The following is a 21,011-nucleotide window of genomic DNA, read 5'->3' as shown; positions in this document are numbered from 1 at the left end:
ACCAACCACAGTCTATTATTAACCACCACTCAAATGGAGCTGGGGTGGGGAGAGAATAGCAGGCTTATGGTTTAAACAAGGTAAATCCCACACTCTGTAAAGTAAGGGTTTTTAGGTTAATACTGAATGATAAAATGTGTCTTCTTGCTCTTTTTTGGCACTTAGTTAAAGAAAAACCTCTGGTGACAATAGTTCTTGCCCTCTAGCTGAATGAGCACTGAGATACCTCTGTTGCACAGTGACTGGGTGCTCGAGCACCCTGTGGGCAGGGCTGGCTGCTTCTGTGCCAAGGAGCAGGTTGTTTCTTGGAAATGTTTATGCAATTCAGCTGTGCTCCTGCTGGAGCCAGACACTTTAAATTTAAAAAAAAAACCCGAACCCAACAACAACAAAAAAACCCCAATAACAAACAAACCAAAACACTCAGCCTCAGATCTCTCAGGCCGTTGGTGTGTCTCACTCAGGTTTCGCCCTCTACCAAATACTGTCAAATATCTGTTTTGTTTGGTTCTGCAGGGTGGAGGGAGTTGGAGGGTTGCCTTCACTGCTGTCAGTGGTTCCTAATGATGTTTCTCACTAGAGAAAATGAGCTTGCTTGTTTGTGAATCCAAATTCCCTGTGGGGCACAGTTTGGGAAACTGAAGATATGGGAAGGAAAAGAATATCTGTTAAGGCAATGCATAAACATCCATAAAGCAGAATAGCAAAACACCTACAGAGAATGTTGTAACTTTGCCAGCAAACTAATTAGAGTCACTGACTGAGGAGAGAGCTGTGACAGTCAAAAAGTTAAAATAAAAATAAATCAAAAGTTTAGTCTAGCAATTATAACAGGAAACTACCAACAGAGTCAGGGCTCCTACATTATTTTCCAGGTTCTGCTTCCGATTTACCGAGAAGTTGGAGAAGCCGGATTTTAAAAGTGGCTTCAAATTTGGAAAGTCTCCATTTCTGATGCCTAGCTGGACACACAGAGGACTCCACAGACCAGCATCTTCAGTGCCCCCTGTGCATTTGTGAGGGCAGAGTATTTCAGGGCATTGATGTCTCTGAAGTCACCTATGTGACCTGGACAAGCCCACAGTCACTGGCCGACCCAGTGGCCATCTCTGAACGTTTCCCATCTGGGAATTGTGGCTGGCACAACATATTGCTGTGGGAGTCTGATGTTTAAATGCTCTTTATGGCTGACATAACATATTGCTGTGGGAGTGTTACATTTAAATACTCTTTGTAAACATTTATAAGACTTCCAAGACACACTCTGTCTCCAAAATCAGTGCTATTTTAGAAATAGTGAATCCTGTGACCTGCACATTTTCTGAAAGGACTGCTGCTTGGTAGGGGCATTGAGCTGCATTTGCAAGTCTGGCTGCAGGAGGAGTTTAAGTAGAGGGTGACTTAATCAGAGAATCAAAAATAACTTGTGATGCCTCAGGAGGACAGGGAAGGTGTCTCAATCACAGGAGCTCTCTGGACACAGGGCTCCAATTCCATGAGAATTTCTAAATGAAGAGAGCATGTGGCTCCTTCTTACACTGAGTTGTGCTACAAACTCCTCAGAGGCAGAACCAAATCAAGTACTCAGAATAAGGATGTCTCCATAAATTGACATTTTCCTGCACTACATTCAGTTGTGATCTCTCATCCTTATCAAGAGATACCATGGGTCAGAGAGCTACACTCCAGGTGCCTGCCAGCACTCATTTAGTTGTGGAAGTCAATGTTTCTCACTCTACCAATGCACTTTTTTTTCTTCTGTGCAATACTACTGTAAATATGTTGTCCTGGTCAGCTTCATCTTTGCTATGAGCCAGAATATTTACAGTGGTCTGTCAGAAGCAAATTATTATAAATTATTACAAATGTCTATTTGTAATGGAGGTTGCTACTGATCTTCTAAAGAATATTGCTATGCTAGGAATAAGCATAAAAAACCCCAGAGAATGTTGTTTATTGACACTACAGAAAGAAAAAAAGGTTGGAGTAGGTTTGGTGTCCCCTGCTATTCCACCCACAGCATGCGGGGGAGAGCACACTCGATGTTCCTTTCCCTCTTGCTCCCACATTCAACCCAGGAGGTAACACAGTGTTCACCATCTCCATCAGCCACTGGAGCTTGAGTCTCAGAGCTCCTGCCAAGCTCAGGTCTTCTGCCAACCACCTGCTTTTGCAACCCATGTTTTCACATAGAAAACGATTTGGACCTAGACACTGAGAAATCGCGCAAGCTCCCAAAACAAAAACAAATCCCTTCCCAGCATGATGGCTCATTTCACTTCTGTAAACTTTATCCAGAAGCCTTAAAAAAGAAAAGCTGCTTAGGCCTGATGTGGAAGTAAGTGACAAAGAAGCCTTTGATAGGTGATCACACCATATTCTGCCACTATACAATATAAGCAAAGTATCTCCCTCTAGGCAGCAACAAACTAAACACAGTGAATACAAGGACAGTGTTTCAACACCTGGTAGGGACTCCGGGAAAACGGCTTCATCTTTACAGCTATCCTAGCACAGCTGGATGCAATACCCTCATCTTCACATACCTTATCATATTTTGTAAAGTTTTAGTGAGTAAAGGTATGTACAAAAAATAAACTTGGTATTTGCATACAGTCATTGTCAACTCTACTGGCTTCCCTACATAGAAGGCTTTCTTTAAGGGACATTTAGCACTCAGACATCACAACACACCATTTGAGAACTCTTCACTGTTTCCTTCAAAAGGTAGAAGTCAGTGAAACAATTTACCAAGAGCAAGAAGCCAGATAAAGTAAAGTTATTATTTCCACTAGTCAGAACGTCTTTCCTTCATACTCAATCCCAGTTTGTGCCCTCCCATATGGTAATACATATCTAATATCACTGAATAATGAATACTAATGAAGTGCCAATATTTAATTGTTTAGAGGCTGTAAAAAGCAGAATTATTAAAACTCTTCTCAATTACAGGTTTTAGTGAAAAATAGATTGGATTTCTTAATTGGAATTTCTACTTAAAAGTAGTCCTTTATTAATAATGAGCTACTCCTCCTAACGCTATATATATTGCTAGCAATATGTACTCAGCTGAGATGGTTTTATCATAACAAAACTAATATTAAAGCTACTTATTCAAAAAGTGAAAAGGTATATTTCTAAATACTTAGTATCACTAACAAGTATTACAAGTTTTCTTGGACTTTTGAATACTTTTTACAGAAACAAGTCTCAGAACTGTTAAACTCTAGCTTCAACATATGAACTGTTCATTAAGGGGATATGACCTTCATGCATGCCTCCAGTATCTTCTGCCCAAAGTTTCCTAATTAAAAAAAACTTTTCTACTACACACACACACATTTTCAGTCATTCATTGCTACTTCCCTTTGTTTTGTAGGCTCGTCCAAAAGGAGAAGGCCTGACACCATACCAGGGCAAGAAGCGCTGCTTTGGTGAATATAAGTGCCCCAAATGCAAGAGAAAATGGATGAGTGGAAACTCCTGGGCTAACATGGGACAAGAATGTATCAAGTGCCACATTAATGTTTATCCTCACAAACAGGTAGGAGAAGTGCAGACCTGATGGCAACAGGCTTGGAACTAGGAACGCTCTTGACTTTGTAAAGCATGATTAAGACTTAAACAGAACTTGACATGGGCTACAACACACCACAGTGAATGGTTTCCCAGATGAGCTGTCTCAGTCCTGGAAGTCTGGACAGGTGTCATCAGAGTTGCAAAATTTGAATGTTCTGTGTTTCGTTATAAATACCTCAAACCCAAAATCTTCACCTGCCTTTCTTACAGAAACAGGCTATGAGGGTTTTTAATCTGAGATAGAGTAAAAAAAGTTCAGCAATAGCAAGAGGCCTTCTAGTTCTTAAAATTCTCTTCATATTTACACCAATTTATTGTTTCATTCCACTGGTGTCAGCAGAGTTATTTCCCATGTGTGCTGCTTTTTTCACCTCTTGGATTTGCTCAAGAGGCTATTGCTACTTAAAAAGAGTAGTGATAAAGTAGAACAACACTAAGATGACTCCTGCCTACAAAATTCCTTGGTTGATGACACTAACTTGAGACAATCTCAAAGCTTCCAAGGTTTCTTGTTCCTTACCTCTGTTCAGACAGCTTGTCTAAAAGATCCAAAATCCAGGCTGAGTCACTTACCACATGCATGGAAGTACAGTCCTGAGGGTGAGAGAAATTACAAGACCATTGAAAGCACAAGACCATTTATAGCACAAATTTATAAATATTTATCTTGTTCTTCAAAATTCTTTCCACAATTTATGTTGATGTTCAAAGGGTCAAGAAATCATTCAAGAGGTATCTCATCCACACTGTACAGGAGGCATAATAGACTTAGACATGTACATTTTTGTAGTAAAGTTTTGCAAGTAGTCCACTGTGCAGAGTTGCCCCTCATGGCAGGGCTAGAGGAGTGCAATCTGCACAGCAGTACTAAAGTCACAGACACACTGTGGGAGGGTTGCAATCTACAGTGCTTCCTTAAGCTGTGCTTGCCACCGAGCCACGAACACGGTACTTTCTGGGGAACAGTCACAGCATATGCAGTGCAGCTTTCCACAGTCAACCCCTATCACTGCTTCCATGCTATTCCCTAAGGTCCCATAACTCATGGATGTGGAAGAGCACGTCTATCCATGTGTTCATGTCCCAGCAGCAGGTATTGCAGTTACTTGACATTTTCAAGGCAGGAGTGTGTTTCAGCTCGGCTTCCCGATGTAAATGACTTGCAACCAGTCACTAGTGCTCTTCCCCAAAATGCGAACTTCAAACCTTGAGCTGAAAGATTCTACATCCTGTTGTCACTGCCTCACCTCCATCTGCTTCTCAGTGTTGTTACCATTGTCATGCTTTCTAGTCCTTTTCATTCTTTCAGAGGTGTCTTGTGCTGCTTCTGATTAAGTACAACAGCAACAGGCACACAGTGAAGGGACCAGCATCAGTTCATGCACAGAGCCAGCAGCAGAAGAGAGTAACAGCCTTGCAGGAGGTCTGTGGTGCTTCTTGACACAGCTTCCTGTCTGCTATCCCATAGTGGTTTTTGTCCAAGCATCCAGTGCCACACCAGACTCCGTAAATATTTATCAACCTTTATCAGTGGGGAGCTATTTTGCACTACTTTGGAAAATATGTTACACCCAGTCACCAGTACTCTTATACTAAGAACTGTATTTTGTAGAAGCACAATGAAAGATTTTATTAAAAGTCCCATATTTCTACTTTGAGAGTTATAGCACAAAAAAGTCTTGTGCACATAAGATGGTTTTAGTATTTTTTTAAACAGCACTGCTATACCACTTAATTTTCTAGATATACTTCCTATTTATTCTTTAGATTATTTTGTTGATACCTACCATAGGAGAGGCCTCATTCATGTTTGATTTCCTATGCACTTCTAGAAGTTTTTAAGCCCCCACTTCTCTCTCTGTGGATGCCCTCAGTTAATTATGTGCTCCTTCTGCATTTATTATATGGTATCTCAGAGTATTTGCATTCTCATCTGAATCTTCCATTGGACAGGTTTTCGAACCTAAATAATATCTTGCCCCTCCCTACACACCATGATTCTCTTGTGTCATTTTAACTCCATTAAAAGAAAAAAGTAAGTGTTGCAGTGAAGAAATAGATGCTTCAAAACAGCAAAGTCACCACAATATGTGACATGATCATAGTACCAATAATCAGTAAATGGATTTTTTTCTCCAGTTTAACAAAAACCAGATGAACTGGAGAAGTCTGACCTCCTTTCAAGATCAGACAGTACTTACTCCTAGTGAAATGAATGACTTCTACTTTCAAGCAATCTTGTCAATATTTCTCTTCAGCAATGTGCTGGAATTCATCATCTCCTATTCTTACTCCTTGCCCTACCATTTGGTAAACATATAATTGTAATCTAACAATTAGGTAAACCTAATTGTAACCTAAGGAAAAAAGATATCCTGGAACATTATTTTAAAAAATAATGGTCATTTTATCAGCAGATGAAAATCACTGCTGGTCCCTCAGCATGAAGTAACCTTTTATCAAGTTACAAGAGCTTCCAAAACTATAAAAACTGTAAACATTTCAGCCCATATCTAAAACAGTCAGGGACCACATTTCCCTGGTTGAGGGCATATTACAGAAAGTTTCCATTCACCATAGTATATACATAATGAAAACTCACACCAGGTCCAGTGAACGCCCCCTGTTCCACACCTGGTCCTAAGCAGTGGAGGACATTTACAGAAAGGTGTGTGTGTATACAGACAGGACACAGCAATCACCTCCAAGGATACTTTCCCATCCTCTTGTATGGCCCAGTGAATATCTCTGCATTCTCCCGGTTTGTCACTGTCTCGGTTTTGAAAGACAGGTGTCTGCTAAGGAAGGCAGAAGCCCCCCCTTGAAGTGGCAGATATAACCCCTTTTCCCTCTTAAGTTATTATATTTTGAAATCAAGGGCCTTTAGGCGAAGATGTGGGAAATAGGAATAACAGTTCTTTACTATATATATATATGTATATAACCAGTCAAACAAAACAACAACAACTATGGCAGTAACAGCAATCACAAACCCAGTGCCAGCCTTCTCGGCTGTCAGGCCCTTTCCCCTCGGGTGCAGTTCCGCTCGCAGCCGGCAGGGGCGCTGGCGGCTCCCGGTGAGCAGGGCAGGTGCGATGGTTCCCCCGCGGCTGCAGGGGGCGCTCCGGGGCGAGCTCGGGAAACCCGCGGCTCTGGTGCCCTGGGATCCCGGGAAGGATGGAACAAAGGCTTCACAAACCGCTGGGCAGCTGATCCCGGGCTCTCAGGAACAGCAGGCTGGAACGGCAGGCTGAAACGGCAGGCTGGAGCGGCAGGGACGAAAGCAAATCCCGGGTGGCAGGCGAGATGTATCCAGATGGGAGAACCCCACGGAGGCCCAGGCAGGCAGGGCGAGCAGGGCTACAGCGTAGCGAAAGCTCGAAGCAGCAGCGGGGCAGGGCAGCCACAGCTCGGTCTCCAGCAGGGCAGGGAAAGCGGCTTTTGGGGTCCCGGCGTTGTTTCCAGCAGGAAGAAAGAACGGCCAAAAAGAAAGAAGCAGCAGCTCCTTTCTCTGCAGCTTCTCTCTCCGGACACTCAGAGCGAACTGACCCCACACCCAGGTGTAGACAAAGGAGTAGCCAGGCCCGCCCCACCCCCCTTTTTGTCTTTCTTAAGTACAGCTATTTGTCCCCTAGCAACATGCATATGGGAGAAAATTCCTTTAACAGAAAAAAAAACTAAGACTAAACTGAAACCCCAACAGTCACCAAAGAGATCAAACCTTGCAGAGTCTATTAGCGAGCTGAAATCCAACCACATGGGCCACCAAGCCTTGCTGTGTCATCCTCACTGTTAGAGAGTAGGATGCTTGCTCCCAATTTAGGACAAAAACAAATTTGAAAACCTCATTTCAGGATTGCTTGATATTCATTGCAGTGAATTCAGAGTTTCTTCTCAATTGCCAGGCTTGCCCTTTTCTCCCATCCTCGTCTCCATAGCTGTATTTCATCTTCCCCAGCTGCTTTCCCAAATTCATGGACTTTCCAGTACAGTAGGGTTTGTCCATGTCTCACAAGGGATGGTTTGGTGCTGAAGTACTCCCACGTAACCGGCTCAGGCAATAATATCAGAGTACTGAAGATAATAATCTCCACTCTGGATAGCTCTGGGGTAGCCATTCAAGCACATATGTTGGCTCTGTGAATGGCTTGTGCAGCTATGCTCAAATCTTGATTTCCTATGCATACCTTTCTTTAGTGAGTCCCTGGAGAGGAGAGTATCCACACTTTCCTGCCACCTGCTCATTGTTCCTGGAGGATCGTTTCACTCCAGGAAACTATCCTCGGCCAATTCCCCACAAGGCATGTCTCAATTCAGCCCTGTGCTCTCAGTCCACATGGTCTATCTGTGAGAATGAGCTTTTAATGTCTCTGGGGCAGGAAAAGTCTTCTCAGCACTTTTACAGCTGTGTATATACTTCAGAGTGCTCTATAAATACAGCTCTAAATCTCTGTATTTAAAAGAGAAGGTGGAGCATGTATTACAAGAAGTAACACAAGGGACTGACAGGAGGGCTGCTGCCATTCATTCCCCAATTCATCCACCGAGTAGGGAATCAGGTAGCTGTCACACCTGAGATGCGAAACTGCTCCTCAAGCAAGCTTTGCTTAATTGCTCCACTGTGTTCCTCCTTTTGCATTTTCACCACTCCCTCAAGTGACAAACCTCCCCATGGGAGTGCTTACAGGAATGCACAGAACATGTGGCAAAAGCCATAGGCCCCATTGAGCCCAAGCCTTACTGAAGGCTAAAGAACTACCCTGACAGAGCTGCTCTATGGCAATTTCAAAAGTAGTTTCCCGGGTAGTTACTTTAGCTACTCTAAACATAAACAGAAATCTCAGACAAGACTTAAATCTCTCTTATTCTTCCAAGGAATTTGGATTTTGTGGTTGGTTGTGCTCCTTCTTACCCTGCTCCAGCAGCGGAGCCAGTCCTTACAGTCATTCACCAGCATTCTTGGCAGTGTGACAGCCCAGATGCCAAGCTCTGAATTCTCGTTTTCTTCCCCTGCCTACTATAGCAGCAACATCTGCGCCCGTGGTTACTTCCTGGCTGGCCTCTTATCAAGGCTTCTTCTCCGACTTTGTGGCTAACGCCAGTGCTGTTTGTGATGACAGCTGTTGCACTGGTGCAGAACCAGCCATCTGGTGACTGACTTGTCCTCTTGGACACTATTTTCTTCCAGCTGCCAGGAATTTACTGTTGGACTGGAAGTAATTTGGTATGTAAATACATACTTCATGATACTCAAGTTATTACTTTCATGGGCAGTTCAGTGGTCTCATCATAATTCCCATATCTGAGTGCAACCACAGCCACCTCTCCTCCCTCAGTATGGGGAGGGGTGGGTATGATCACTCAAGCCCAATAAACTTTTCAACAGTTTCAAGCCTACAAATATTATCTTTTGACTCTTTAGATTTAATAAACCCTCGCCAGCATGCCCATACTTGTGTACTTCATCTCTGGGAGTACAGTTCACCCCAGACTGCTGCTTTTCTGAACTCTAAAAAGAGATTTTCACCATTTACCTCATGCTGTTATCATTCATTCCTAGCTGGCCTGTCCCAGAGGCATGTTGCTGACAGAGGCTGCTTGCTCTCTCTAAGCATCCTGCCTCTGATCTGCAGCCTTCTTATCACTGCCTCTTGGATTCACGGCGACAGCCCAGGGCCTTGTTAATGTCCCTCTTCCCCCAGGCAGATAGAAAAGCAGAGGGTCTGCTGCTCAAGAATGTACATTACATTTAATCTTTTCTTCCCCAGTGCCTATTTTTTTTATTGGACTAAAAATTTACAAATTCACGATAGCATGTGTTTCTTGAGGGAAGCACGCCTCCTTAAGACTGTTAACCTAACAATTATCCTGCCAGCAGTAGCTACAGAATCTATTCACATTTCTAATCGGACATTTAAACATCTCATTTTCTGAATTAAGACTTGATGTAAATGAGTCCAGAAAATTATTTTTAACTGTTTTCTCTCATTTGAATTCTGATGTGATCCTCTATCCATCAGTGGTGCAATTAAATTGTTCCATTCTACAGCAGAAAAGACATCCGTCTTCTAAATACAAACAGAAGAAGGCACGTTATTCCATTCTACATCTTAGTGGAAGCAATTTCCCTCAAGATGTCCTAGTGATGCTTTCTTTAACACCTTACACTTCATAAGGGTGAGCTTTTTTGTTTGAAGGGTTTGGGGTTTCAGCTGACTGTTGGGGAATGCAGAGGTCACTTAGTACATGTAGACTGGGACAGCAATAATTCACAATCAAAAGTTAATTTGCAGGTCAGGGATTGATATATAAATTTAAATTTATTTCAGCTTTATTCCCCTGAGGCAATAGCTTTATTCACCACCACCAAATGCTTTCCTAGTGGAGCTGCACAAGATTACTTCCACCCTGCACTACCAGGAGAAAATTAAAGAAAGATGCACGAAAGTGAAGTCCAGAAGAATACAATTGTGGATGCTTGCTTTAAAAAAGAAAAGAAAAGAAAAAAGACAACAAAATTGAACTATTACAGTTAAACTCTCAATTTAATGGAAAAAAAGGATACCTTTCCCCTGAGGAACATAGCAGGATTTGCTGTTGTTCTACAAGTCCCATTTCACCTCTTTCTAAGGAAAGGAACTAACTTTTCAGCCAAAGAGCCTGCCCCCTTCTCCACACCCTCTCCATATGCATGGCTGAGTCCTCAGCAGCAGTACAGAGCTCTTGCAGCCTCCTCAGTTACTGGTGTCTCCTACAGAATTCAGGCAGTCCCCAGAGCTAACACAGCGTGCAACAGCCCAACCATCCACATCCCTCTTGTGCTAGTGTCCTCTCCTTCCCCTCTGCATCCACCACAGCAGAGCTGAGGAGAATTGCCCAGCCTGTGCCAAGGAGTCCAGCCTTGATGGACACACAGCTCTTTGACTAACGTCCCACATTTTAGCATGGTATAAGAAAGGTTCCAAGAGTGTGAGGTTATTACTTTTAGGTTCTCCTCAATTAGTAACAGACAGACAGTAGCAGGACAAGAACACTTGCTACTCAGGGTGATGGAAGGGTTCTTTTTTGCCTTTACAAGAAATCCATGAAGAGAAAATGGCAAATGGAGATAAGCTGGGATTTCATTTTATGCAAAAGGTGGGTTAAAGTGGTTTTGAGACACAAACCACGCAAGCACACTACCAATTTCAAAGCCTCAGCCCTCCAACACCTCACCAGAAATGCAGTCTGGGCTCTGCACGGCTTCGTTCTTTACAGCTGGCCCTTGGCAACCTGCTTTCCTGCATTTGTAACCCCTCTCTCCCCAGCCTGTGTGGTAACACACTGGTAACAATAACATTTCTGAAACCAAAGGGCTTTGCAGGCCAAAAAGCTGAGCTCAATCAACGCTGGGGGAAAGCAAACCACAGAGAGCTATTGTTTCTGAAAACCATCCAAAAACTCTTGGCACTTCAAGGCATTCCCAATGTCCTTTGCACTATTTCCAGGAAAAATGATTCCCAAGGCCTTGCATATTAAAAAAAAAAAAAAAAAATCTGGCTTATATCAATAAACATGATAACGGCTGTATTTTTCTCTTTAATCAGAGCACAGCTAGCATGTAGAAGCAATCAGAGCTGAGTCAAATAGCCTGTTTTAAGTGTAGCATTTCAAAACTCTCATTTGCTGTTGAAGAGTGTAAATTAACCCCTGTGACTCCAGAACCTGGGCTTCATCTTTGTGTATCTATGTAATGTAAATTCTTGAAGAATATTTGTGGGCAGATGTTGGTGGAATAAGTGGTAGATGAGGCAGAAGGGCAGTTTTTCTGACCAAACACACTTACTCAACTTGCCTGTCTTGTTGCAGAAGCAGTATCTGCACCAGTGCTTGGACTGCAAGCCTAGAAACAGAACTGCTGGTTCTGATCTCAAATCTCAACACAGTGACATCGAACAAGTCATTTAAAGCTCAGTGGAGTTGCAGGGCATTTGGAGATGAAGAGTCCATCTATCCTCCTCAACTGACACAGGAAATCCAATTTGCAGTTGAAATGTAAATGATGTGAGACTCAAAGACATCTGTGGTGCAGGACAATGTCATGGTTCAAAACATTGAATCAGAAACAAACCATTGACAATCACCAGTGAATCACTCCTATATATTGTTTTGACTAGCTGTGCAGCATAGTATTGCACTTATAATTCAGTACAATCAAGCAAGAACTTACAGACATCCCTTGTTCAGGATGATAGACTATATTTTGTGTCATTTTAGTTATTCAGAGAACTGAGAAACCCTTCTACTCCCTGGTTTATGAGCAGTTCTGGCAGGATTACATAGCCAAAAAAAAAAAAAAGCTTTAAATGTCTCTGTTCCTATCCACAGAGTCTCAGGTAGGTAGCTTGATGAAGAACATATAAAGGAAATCTTAAATGATCAGGTGTACTTTAAGATCTTACAGATAAAGAAAAGTCTTTAAGATTAAGAAAGGTGTTAAGAGATAAATGGCCAAGATGGTGTAATTTATATTTACCCACCCACTGCCCCAAGAATCACATTTTGAAGATATAAGCAAGAGTTTAATATCCCTGTAAAAACAGTGAGAAGCTTATGGCTAGTTTTCAGATTTCACACCACATGCTGTGTCTCCCACAGTCCCATGGAAGAACTGCTGCCTTCATGGCTCTGTGCAGAGAAATGGTCTTTCGGATACATTTCATGAAAACAGATAAATTATGGGTTAGGGAACTTGGGGTTTCTTCCAAGCAAATGGTGCACTTTATTAAGTTCTACCTCATATCTCTATCACTTCCCTACCTATAAGAATTTCCAAACATTTCACTTTGTCACAATATTTAACATGGGTATTTTATTTTCAAAATGATTGTGAAGCCTTTTACATGCCTTGGAAAATGAAAGCACAAATACCTACTAACAACAAATCACCTTCATTTCCCCCAACCCTGTGATTTCACAAATATTATTAAAAATACATAATTTATTACTCAGATTCAGGGCAAAGGATTGTGTCATGAGGTTCGATTTTGTTTTGGTTTTGTAGTAGTTTGGAATTTTTTTTATTTTACTAATAGCTTTGCAGCTGCTCTGCTTCAAAACTTTCAGCCTCAAAAGCATGGGACTGCATACTGGGAAAACACCATTTAGCTATGTAGTATCTGGGCATAGTTAAGACAGTTTTCTTCATGTAGCAGCTAGTCCTAACATTGATAATCCCTGCTCTGCATTGCTGGGTAATGGGATTCCCGTGCTTGAGGTGTTAATGCCTTTGGGACATCTAAGTTACTGGAGCTAAGCAATTGAATTCTTGTTACTGCTTTTATAAATGAAGTCCTCAATTCAGTATTTTTGTAATTTGTCTACAACAAGGTTAACACCATCTTTATAAACAATGACATTAAATTGTGAGGCTGCTCTGTACCAATGTAGAGCTGAAGGGCTGAAAAAACCACATCTTCAGGAAAGAAACATAGTACCTTTTTAATTACCAGGAGAAAGCTCAGTTGGGTTATAAAAGTGGACTTCATATGCTTAATAAAGAGTAACAAGGACAAAACCTTGGATCTAATCTGATTTCCTTCCCTCCACTGCAGAGACCCCTGGAAAAGCCAGACGGCCTGGATGTTTCAGACCAGAGCAAAGAACATCCTCAGCATCTGTGTGAGAAGTGCAAAGTTTTGGGCTACTACTGCCGCCGTGTGCAATAAACCTTCAAAGTGGCCTCTTCCCATCCCCATCATCCTTAAGGGTTCTCTGGCAGCATGAGATCAACAGCAACACAACAGATCAAGATAAAAGCTAAAATAATTGCCAATATTGCCTATCTAATAATATGCCTTACCATTAATAGAATGTAACATTTCTCCTGTGCATGTGCATGCATGCAATAGGTATTTTACAGGACTATGATTTGTATACATATATATGTGAATTTATATATGTACACACACAAGTTGTTACTGATGGTGTTCACTGTCAACCTGTAACTACAGTTACAGTTTCTGCTGATTGTTTACACAGACCCTATATCACAGCCAGGTGAAATGAAGTACTATTCAAAAGGCAAGGAATAACATTCACAAGAAATATTTGTTATATGTATGGCTTTTGCAGAGGTTCAGTAACTGTGGGGCCATCAATTGCAAGCACTCACCCACAACACAAACACTGTTGTTATTATATGACAAGACGAAGATGAAACAAGCCACAGCATAAAAGGAGAATTACTGCTTTCCCAGTTTCAGAAAGTCTTAAGAGTTTTGTGCTGCTGATTTCTTGGACTTTTTCTATTTGTTACCATCTCTTGGGCAGGGCTTAGGCAAAATAATTTTTGCAGGACATGGCAAAAAAAGTGAATAATTGTTTGAGGGTGTGGGTTGGCTAGAAAGGGAATGCCATAATGGGACCCAGAGCATCAGAAAGGATTCCAAGAGGATTTTTGGAGGAGACAAAATTGGCTTGTTTATACAACTAACAGATCCTTCTCTTGTCATATAATCCCACTGACATGGCCCCTGTATGTGCATGGCGTGTTCATTAGGCCACAAGCACACTAAATTTCCTACGAATAAGGGGATAAGAATACTTAAAACTGACCCCAAAACCCTTAACTGAAAGATTAGCCAAACTTACTATTTATAGTAGTTTTAAAGCCACTTTCTGGAAATATTTTTATGTCCTGTTTTCTACTATAGAAATTTGTTATAATATGAAACTTGTTAGCCATAGGAGTGTTTTGAGGCAGGGAGAACACTGTATACTACCCTCTTTATGTCTTCCTGAAGCACCTACATACCTGGGGAGAAATGTAGGAGTTGTATTTCATTGTCCCATTTCAGGTAGAACTTTGCACAGGGACACCCTGCTGCAAAAAACATCTCATCAGGGATTGGCAAATGTGAGCTGAAAGTACCTCGAGACAGTATCCTGTTTGTATGTCTACATAAGAGTACATTGGCAAAAGGACGCCACAAGCAATTAATTTGTAGCATTCACTAAAAAAATCAGAGGGATAATGTTCGAGGTTGGGGGGTTTTTTACATCAACAATTTATATTTTTATGAAGTTTCCTTTAGGGAGATTGATTTGTGTGAATGATACTTAGAGAAAATACTTTAAATCCTAAATAACTTGATGGGAACTAAATTTTTTCTGAGGACTAGTTCCATAATGCAAAGACAGCGGGGGTTTATGCCAAGTGATAGCAGTGTTACCAGTATGTCAAGACAAGCTCTTATAAAGCAAGTAGAAAACTTACCATGAGCATTCATCTGGGGAATGTGAAGCTCCTGACAAATTTGCTCCAGGGTAAAACTCTTGCCATTTCCCTGCTTTGCTATAAGCAGGGCAAAATTGCATCTGCTTGTTGGGTGGGAGTGGCATGTATGTATCTCTCAAACCCCATTATTTATGGGCAGCCCAAGTGACCCAGCCTGCTGGTCAGAGCAATGGATAAGCATCCTGACTCCTGGCTTCTGACCACAGCTCTTCCACAGCTCCCTGATTTTGGGCAAGTCACGCGATCCTTCTGGAGCTCAGTTTCCCCAACTGCAAAATGGGGGTAATAATACTTTAGTATACCTACCTCACAGGAGAGTTGTGAGGTTTACTTAATATCTCTTAAGTGTTTTGGCATCACTGGACAAAAAGTGCTATGTTACGCTAAAATAGAATTAACTAAATTGATCACTTGGAAACTACTTTTGCCCAGTTGGCAACTCCAACTAAAATAGCTGAAAATAATACTATTGAAAGTAACACTAATAAACAGTTGCCTCAGTGAAGATATGCAGTTTTAGCATTTTCAAATGCAAACACATTCTTTTGCACAGATTCACAAATTACCTTAGAGACAAATTCTCTCAGCAAAGATACTAATCTGTCTATACAAATAAGAAAATACACAAGGAAATCTAGGGGTGGATTTTCTAAGCTTGACCTCAAGGATTAATCTCAATAGTTTGTTTCAAGCATGAGTAATTTTGAAAGAGCAGCATTCTAAACCAGATCTGTTTTTTCCTCTTGAGCACTTAATAGTACATGAACAAAAAAATCACCTAGATGATTCACATATAGCTAAAGAACATGCAGAGAAACCCCCTTAGGTGAAGATAAGGGAAAACATTATTTTTTTCCATGAAAGTAAGATGTTGCTATCAAACATTTTGTTCTGTATTGAAATAATCTCCATGTTATGATAACCACTAAATCAGTAAAATAGCACAATTCTTGATATAGTTGTATCACTATACCCACACACCACCAGGTTCTAACAAAAAGCTGACTAAAAGATACCATTATAAGCATTGGTATTTTCATGACAGTGCCCTATGAAGAACTGTTTATCCAGATTCAACACTGCAAGGCCATGCCTTTAGCTTATGGATTTTTAGATTGTACTAAAAATACACGTGATCTCCTTTAACACAATTAATGTCTATAGGTGTAGCATAATAATTCTTAAGAGCATACTTACGAGAGTTCAGTATTTATATTATTGATGTGTTCCTAGGCAGAAGACTTATAAAGTATTTAAGTAACACTCAGCATATTTGTAAAACGGAGGAGAGCAGATTTCCCCCTGCACTCGCGCTGGGGAAAGGCAGGAGGCCTCACTGCCGCAGGTTGTGCTGCCTGAGCCAGAGGCTGCGGGTCCAGGCCAGCGTGGGATGCGGGGACATCGGGGCCTGGGCACCTCCTCCCTGCACAGGGCTGGCACCTGACCTGCCTCCCTGCAGTGTGGGGAAGGCAGGAGCACCCAGCTCAGGCAAGGGCAGGATTCCTCTGTCCCTGCATGACTTTGCTCGTAGGATTGGAGTGTTGAGCCTGAGGCATTTGCTCCACACTCGAGTCTGTGCAGTTGGAGTTGCTGGAAAAACACATCCACATAAGTAATGTGTAACAGCTTATGACCGTTGGCTTTTAGTTAGTGGCACAGAAGGGACATTTATGAATTTTTATTTCAAAGGAAAAAAAGAAAGATTGATCACAAAATGTAGATTTCTTCTATTCCCTCCTTCCGCTCACAAGGGTAATTCACCTATAGATGTAACCAACTCTTTCCAAATCAGAAAAAAAACATAAATGTGCAGATTTTTGACTGGAAAAATGAGGAATCAATTTATCTTTTAAATTTTTGTGACTGCTTTCTGATGTTCTCCAACTAGCTCTGCATTTAGAGCATCAGCTAGCAATCCTTGAAGGCATTAGTAGACAGTATTGGCAGAAGTGAAGCAAGCATCAATAAAAAGAGTTGTAAATCAATACAGGCCTCCCTAAACTGAATGTTCTTTAGGGGTGTACCTGACCACAGTTTGGCTCTGTGCATTTATTTGGCAAACTGGATTTTTAACCTCAGATGCTTGCTGTTGACAGCCTAACAATAGATCCAGTACACTTTTTTTAATTTTCACCCTTTCGGAGATTTTTTTAAACTTCCATTTATTTCTTTAAAAACAACAACAAAAAACAACTGAACAAAAAAATGCCCCACGATTTGTTTCATGAGTTGGTCATAACATTTCATATCGAATTTGGCATTGGCACTGCTCTGGAAAAATATTTGAGTAATTTGAAATGTGTGTTGTAGGTTTTTAGCTGCTTTTAACTTAACGAGGCTACAAATGAAGTTATTACAAATACTTTGTTTAAAGGTGATGACGAAAAATCCTAGTAGTTTAAAGGATCGCCCCATTTTAGCCAGTTTCTACTGCTGCTACCACACATGTAAAACGATGCCACACAAGCAAAGTTTGAGGCCTTTTTGTCTCAAAGTTGCTATTTAATTTCAGATAAATACACAAGAGTATATATTATTTCTGAAAATAGGTGTATTTTGAAGTTCCCCATTATATGGGACTTAGTTTTTAAACTACAAATGTGAAGTTACATATGTCTGAGAGAAGCCTTATACCTAGAAGTATTATCTACATTTTACCTTTTTGTACAACATGAAATTTAGATTATACACAGATTTTATACCTGTGACACTCTAGCAAGTTTTAAAAAGAGAAACCTACTTAATAGATTAAAAGTTTAGAGCTTTTGGAAATGTCAGACTTCATAGATTAGTGCTCTTTGACATGCAGTCACATAGATTTTTTTCCTATTCTGGATCCTAAGTTATCCACTGAACAGTAAGCAATAAATCATCAACACGTGTTTTTCAAGTTAAGTAGATGGACATATATTTTCCACTTGCCTTTGCCAACATGTTTTAAAATGTGATGGAACTATCCCCATAGAAAAATCATTCTTTCAGATATCACTCCACTCCCAACTGGGCTTCAACCCATATCTCCTCCTTATCTGCAAAACCAGTGCTGTCCATTCAGTTTGCTATATCGCTCAAGTGCTCAGAGGGCTGTTTGAGATCTTAGATATAGGGATGATGGATTGTGTTTCTAGGATGAATTTCAAAGGGACAATCGTGTGCAGTTACTAGCTATAGATGATTGATATAAATGTTTACCCCTGTATGAAGTATTTTACAGTTTTACTTGCAGATGTGTATTTATCTTGAGTTATACTTGACATAGAGTTTCTTTCAATTTTTTTAATACTATGTGTGTATTTTGGAAACCTTTTTAGATGTTAAAATTTTTGAATGGTTACAAATATTTCTTATAATACTGAATTGTTATCTGGAAACTCTTTGCAGTAACTTTTTTGTATATATTTGAGGGCCTTTTTAAAAAAGTATTGTTTGTTTTTTGGGCAAAGTTTTTACAATTGGGAAGCTTTCAGAAGGGCCTTCCTCTCAACTAGGATACTAACAGAGGTAAGAGTTTTCTTAAGTATTTTGCAGTTTTTGCAGAACTAAGGATGTATCCTCAAGAAAATATTTATGGAAATAATTTACTTTTTTTTTTTTTACAATGCTTTTGTCTGTATAAAGTATGCAACAGAACTACATTAAGAAGGAAATATTGTCTACATAAAATATTATATGAAAGTTGGTACATAATTCTGACAAAAAACCTTGCAATTCTTTAAGCCATATTGTTTTTGTTATCCTTGGATGAAAATATCAGTATTAAGTAACCAGTGTATTATTCAAGTGCTTAGACTTATATGAAAATGCTTATACGGTTTATTTATGTGTATTTGGGGAAGGAGTGCTAGAAAAGCTATCACTAGACATGTAGCAAGTGAGGAGAAAATAACAGTATACTGTCACTTTATGGCCTTGTGAGAGACACAAAAGATGTTGAAAGCACCGTGGAGACTCGGCTTTCAGAAACTCCGAAGCACAAGTGGTGGGTTTCAGATGGTGGCTATTTCCTTCCCCATAACTAGAGGGGAAGAAAGTTGGTTGGGACGCTGTTTGACTTGACTTTCACAACTCTTTGCAGACTGTGAGCTCAGCTATGCAGTATCATCTACAGCAATAATACCAATCAAAGGATGTAAGAGAAAAGGATTGAAGTAGATTATTGTAGGGGTATATGTTTATTTTAATTAGAACTCATAGCAATATAGAATATGCATGTGCACGTATTCAAAGCATTTTACACTTTACATTTCATGTAGTTTGATTTATATTATGAAGGATTGAGTTTTTAGTTTGATATTTTACCATGCTAAAATGGGAGGTCTGCCCAACCCTATACTGGATTCTTGTTTCCTTTAAAAGGTTATTTAGTACAGCACTCACTGCATTGTGTAATAGTGCTAAAACTAACACTATCTTATGAATTTCTTCAGCTTTAAAAAAATTAACCTAATGATTATTACATGTGTTTAGCTGTACCCACTGACCTTGTCAGATTCAGTTGGCAATTTGTATAATTTCTTTTTCTGTAACTGTTAATAAACTTGTACAGCTAAAACAAAAAAAACTATGGACAAAGGCCTCAGAGGTACCAGTTCTGTTTCAGCAATCAAGATGACAGCTTGCTCATCTAGTGACTGTGTTGCTAAAGAGACTGTAAAACCTCTGTTGTGGATTGTCCATAAAATGGCATTCCGACATGTGCCTTATTTGCTGGATAGTATACAGCTTTCCTCTAGTATTCTAGCATTTTAATGCTGTATTAAAGTATTGCAAAAAACCCAGCAAGAGCCTGGCATGGTTTTCTTGATTGTTCCTTCCTTTGACAATTTACTCCCAGCTGCAGTGGGTTCCTGCTTATGGCCTGGCCAGCCACAGTCTGGTGCCAGTGGAGCAAGCCTGCCCTACTACAGCCATGACCCAGACCATGGAAGAAGAGTTTCTCCACTGCAGTGAGTCCCTATGCTGCAAGGAGCCTGGTCACACCCAGGGTGACACCTCTTCACTGCTAGAGGGACACCTTGGGTTAGTGGTGCCAGCTCCTAGTTTTTAAAAGCCCGGTGTTGTCTAACATCCCTTCTCAAGGAAAACCTCCTATAATCAAAGTACACTTGTAGCCTGTGGTTGGATAGGAAAGCTGAGGTGCCAGAAAGTTGCTTTGATGAAAAACAACATTCGTCATTCTTTGCAAACACAAGATGTTAGCAAGAACCAGACCTACTAAATGCTTGTTGTGTACTAGCAATGCTCTTCTCGCATTCCCAGCCAAAGCTCAGTGGCAAGTAATTTTTCTCCTGAGCCTGACAATACTGTAGTGATTGGAACTTAGAATAAGGATGTCACAAAATTAACTTTGGATTTTAGGTATCCTGCCTCTAACACAAGAGATCACCTTCATTTAAAACAAGCAGAAAATTTTTGTTAGACACACCATTTTGCTAGCACACATTTTTCTATGCCTGATCATCCCTACAAACACAGTACATATTTGCCACTTGGAGATCTTCACCACATTGACACCATTTCTATCACACAGCAAGCCTCATTTCTGGATTTGAGTCCTCTTCTTGTTCAGTCCACATGAGAGAGAGCAAAAACACGTCCACATGTTTGTGCATTGGGATGCAATAGTGGAAGAAGAGGTTGACAGGGAACTGCACAGTTCTGAAGCCTTGAAAATGGACTGTTTCATCAGATGATGAAAGACATCCCCAGCTGAGCCCTATGGAAAGGGAAAGCACATATGCAGAACTTGTTGGTAATTTTTGTTTAAAAAATAAAACACACTACTCTTCACTTTAAATTTGGCTACAGTACTGTTCCCATAGCAAACACAAGCCACAAAGCTGAGCTTAGTACTGAAATACATCTTTCTTTTTACAGAAGACGTGGGGCTTCCCAAAAAACCCACAAACACCTCAGATTTAGCACTCAGCTGAGACAAGAAAACATGCTGAGTAGAACAACTGCAAAGTCCTAGCTCCCTATTACCACATTTTCTATGATTCCTCAAAGAAATAACTTTTTCATATTTAAAGCAAAATTAGACTAACACAAGATGGCATCAACAAGAACAATCAAACTACTCCTCTCTCATTTTTCATTTTCAAGCACTTCACCTTCCTGCTCTGTATGAATGAGGTCAAGAGACAGTGCAACA

At 40.6% G+C, this 21,011-nt stretch overlaps 1 protein-coding gene across 1 annotated transcript in view; it reads left to right on the top strand.

Annotated features, from left to right (window-relative positions):
- Nucleotides 1-19,635, top strand: part of ZCCHC24 (zinc finger CCHC-type containing 24) — a 109,353-nt gene extending 89,718 nt beyond the window's left edge. The window contains exons 3-4 of the mRNA XM_048310936.1: nt 3,380-3,544; nt 13,173-19,635. Coding sequence (XP_048166893.1) covers nt 3,380-3,544; nt 13,173-13,286 — 279 coding nt within the window. The 3' untranslated portion in view covers nt 13,287-19,635. The remainder of the gene's footprint in view (nt 1-3,379; nt 3,545-13,172) is intronic.
- The last annotated feature ends 1,376 nt before the right edge of the window (nt 19,636-21,011 follow it).

This window comes from Corvus hawaiiensis, chromosome 8 (genome assembly GCF_020740725.1).
Source record: "Corvus hawaiiensis isolate bCorHaw1 chromosome 8, bCorHaw1.pri.cur, whole genome shotgun sequence".
Taxonomy (NCBI): domain Eukaryota; kingdom Metazoa; phylum Chordata; class Aves; order Passeriformes; family Corvidae; genus Corvus; species Corvus hawaiiensis.
The sequence above is the reverse complement of the archived record's forward strand: the minus strand, read 5'-3'. Positions and strand labels throughout refer to the sequence as shown.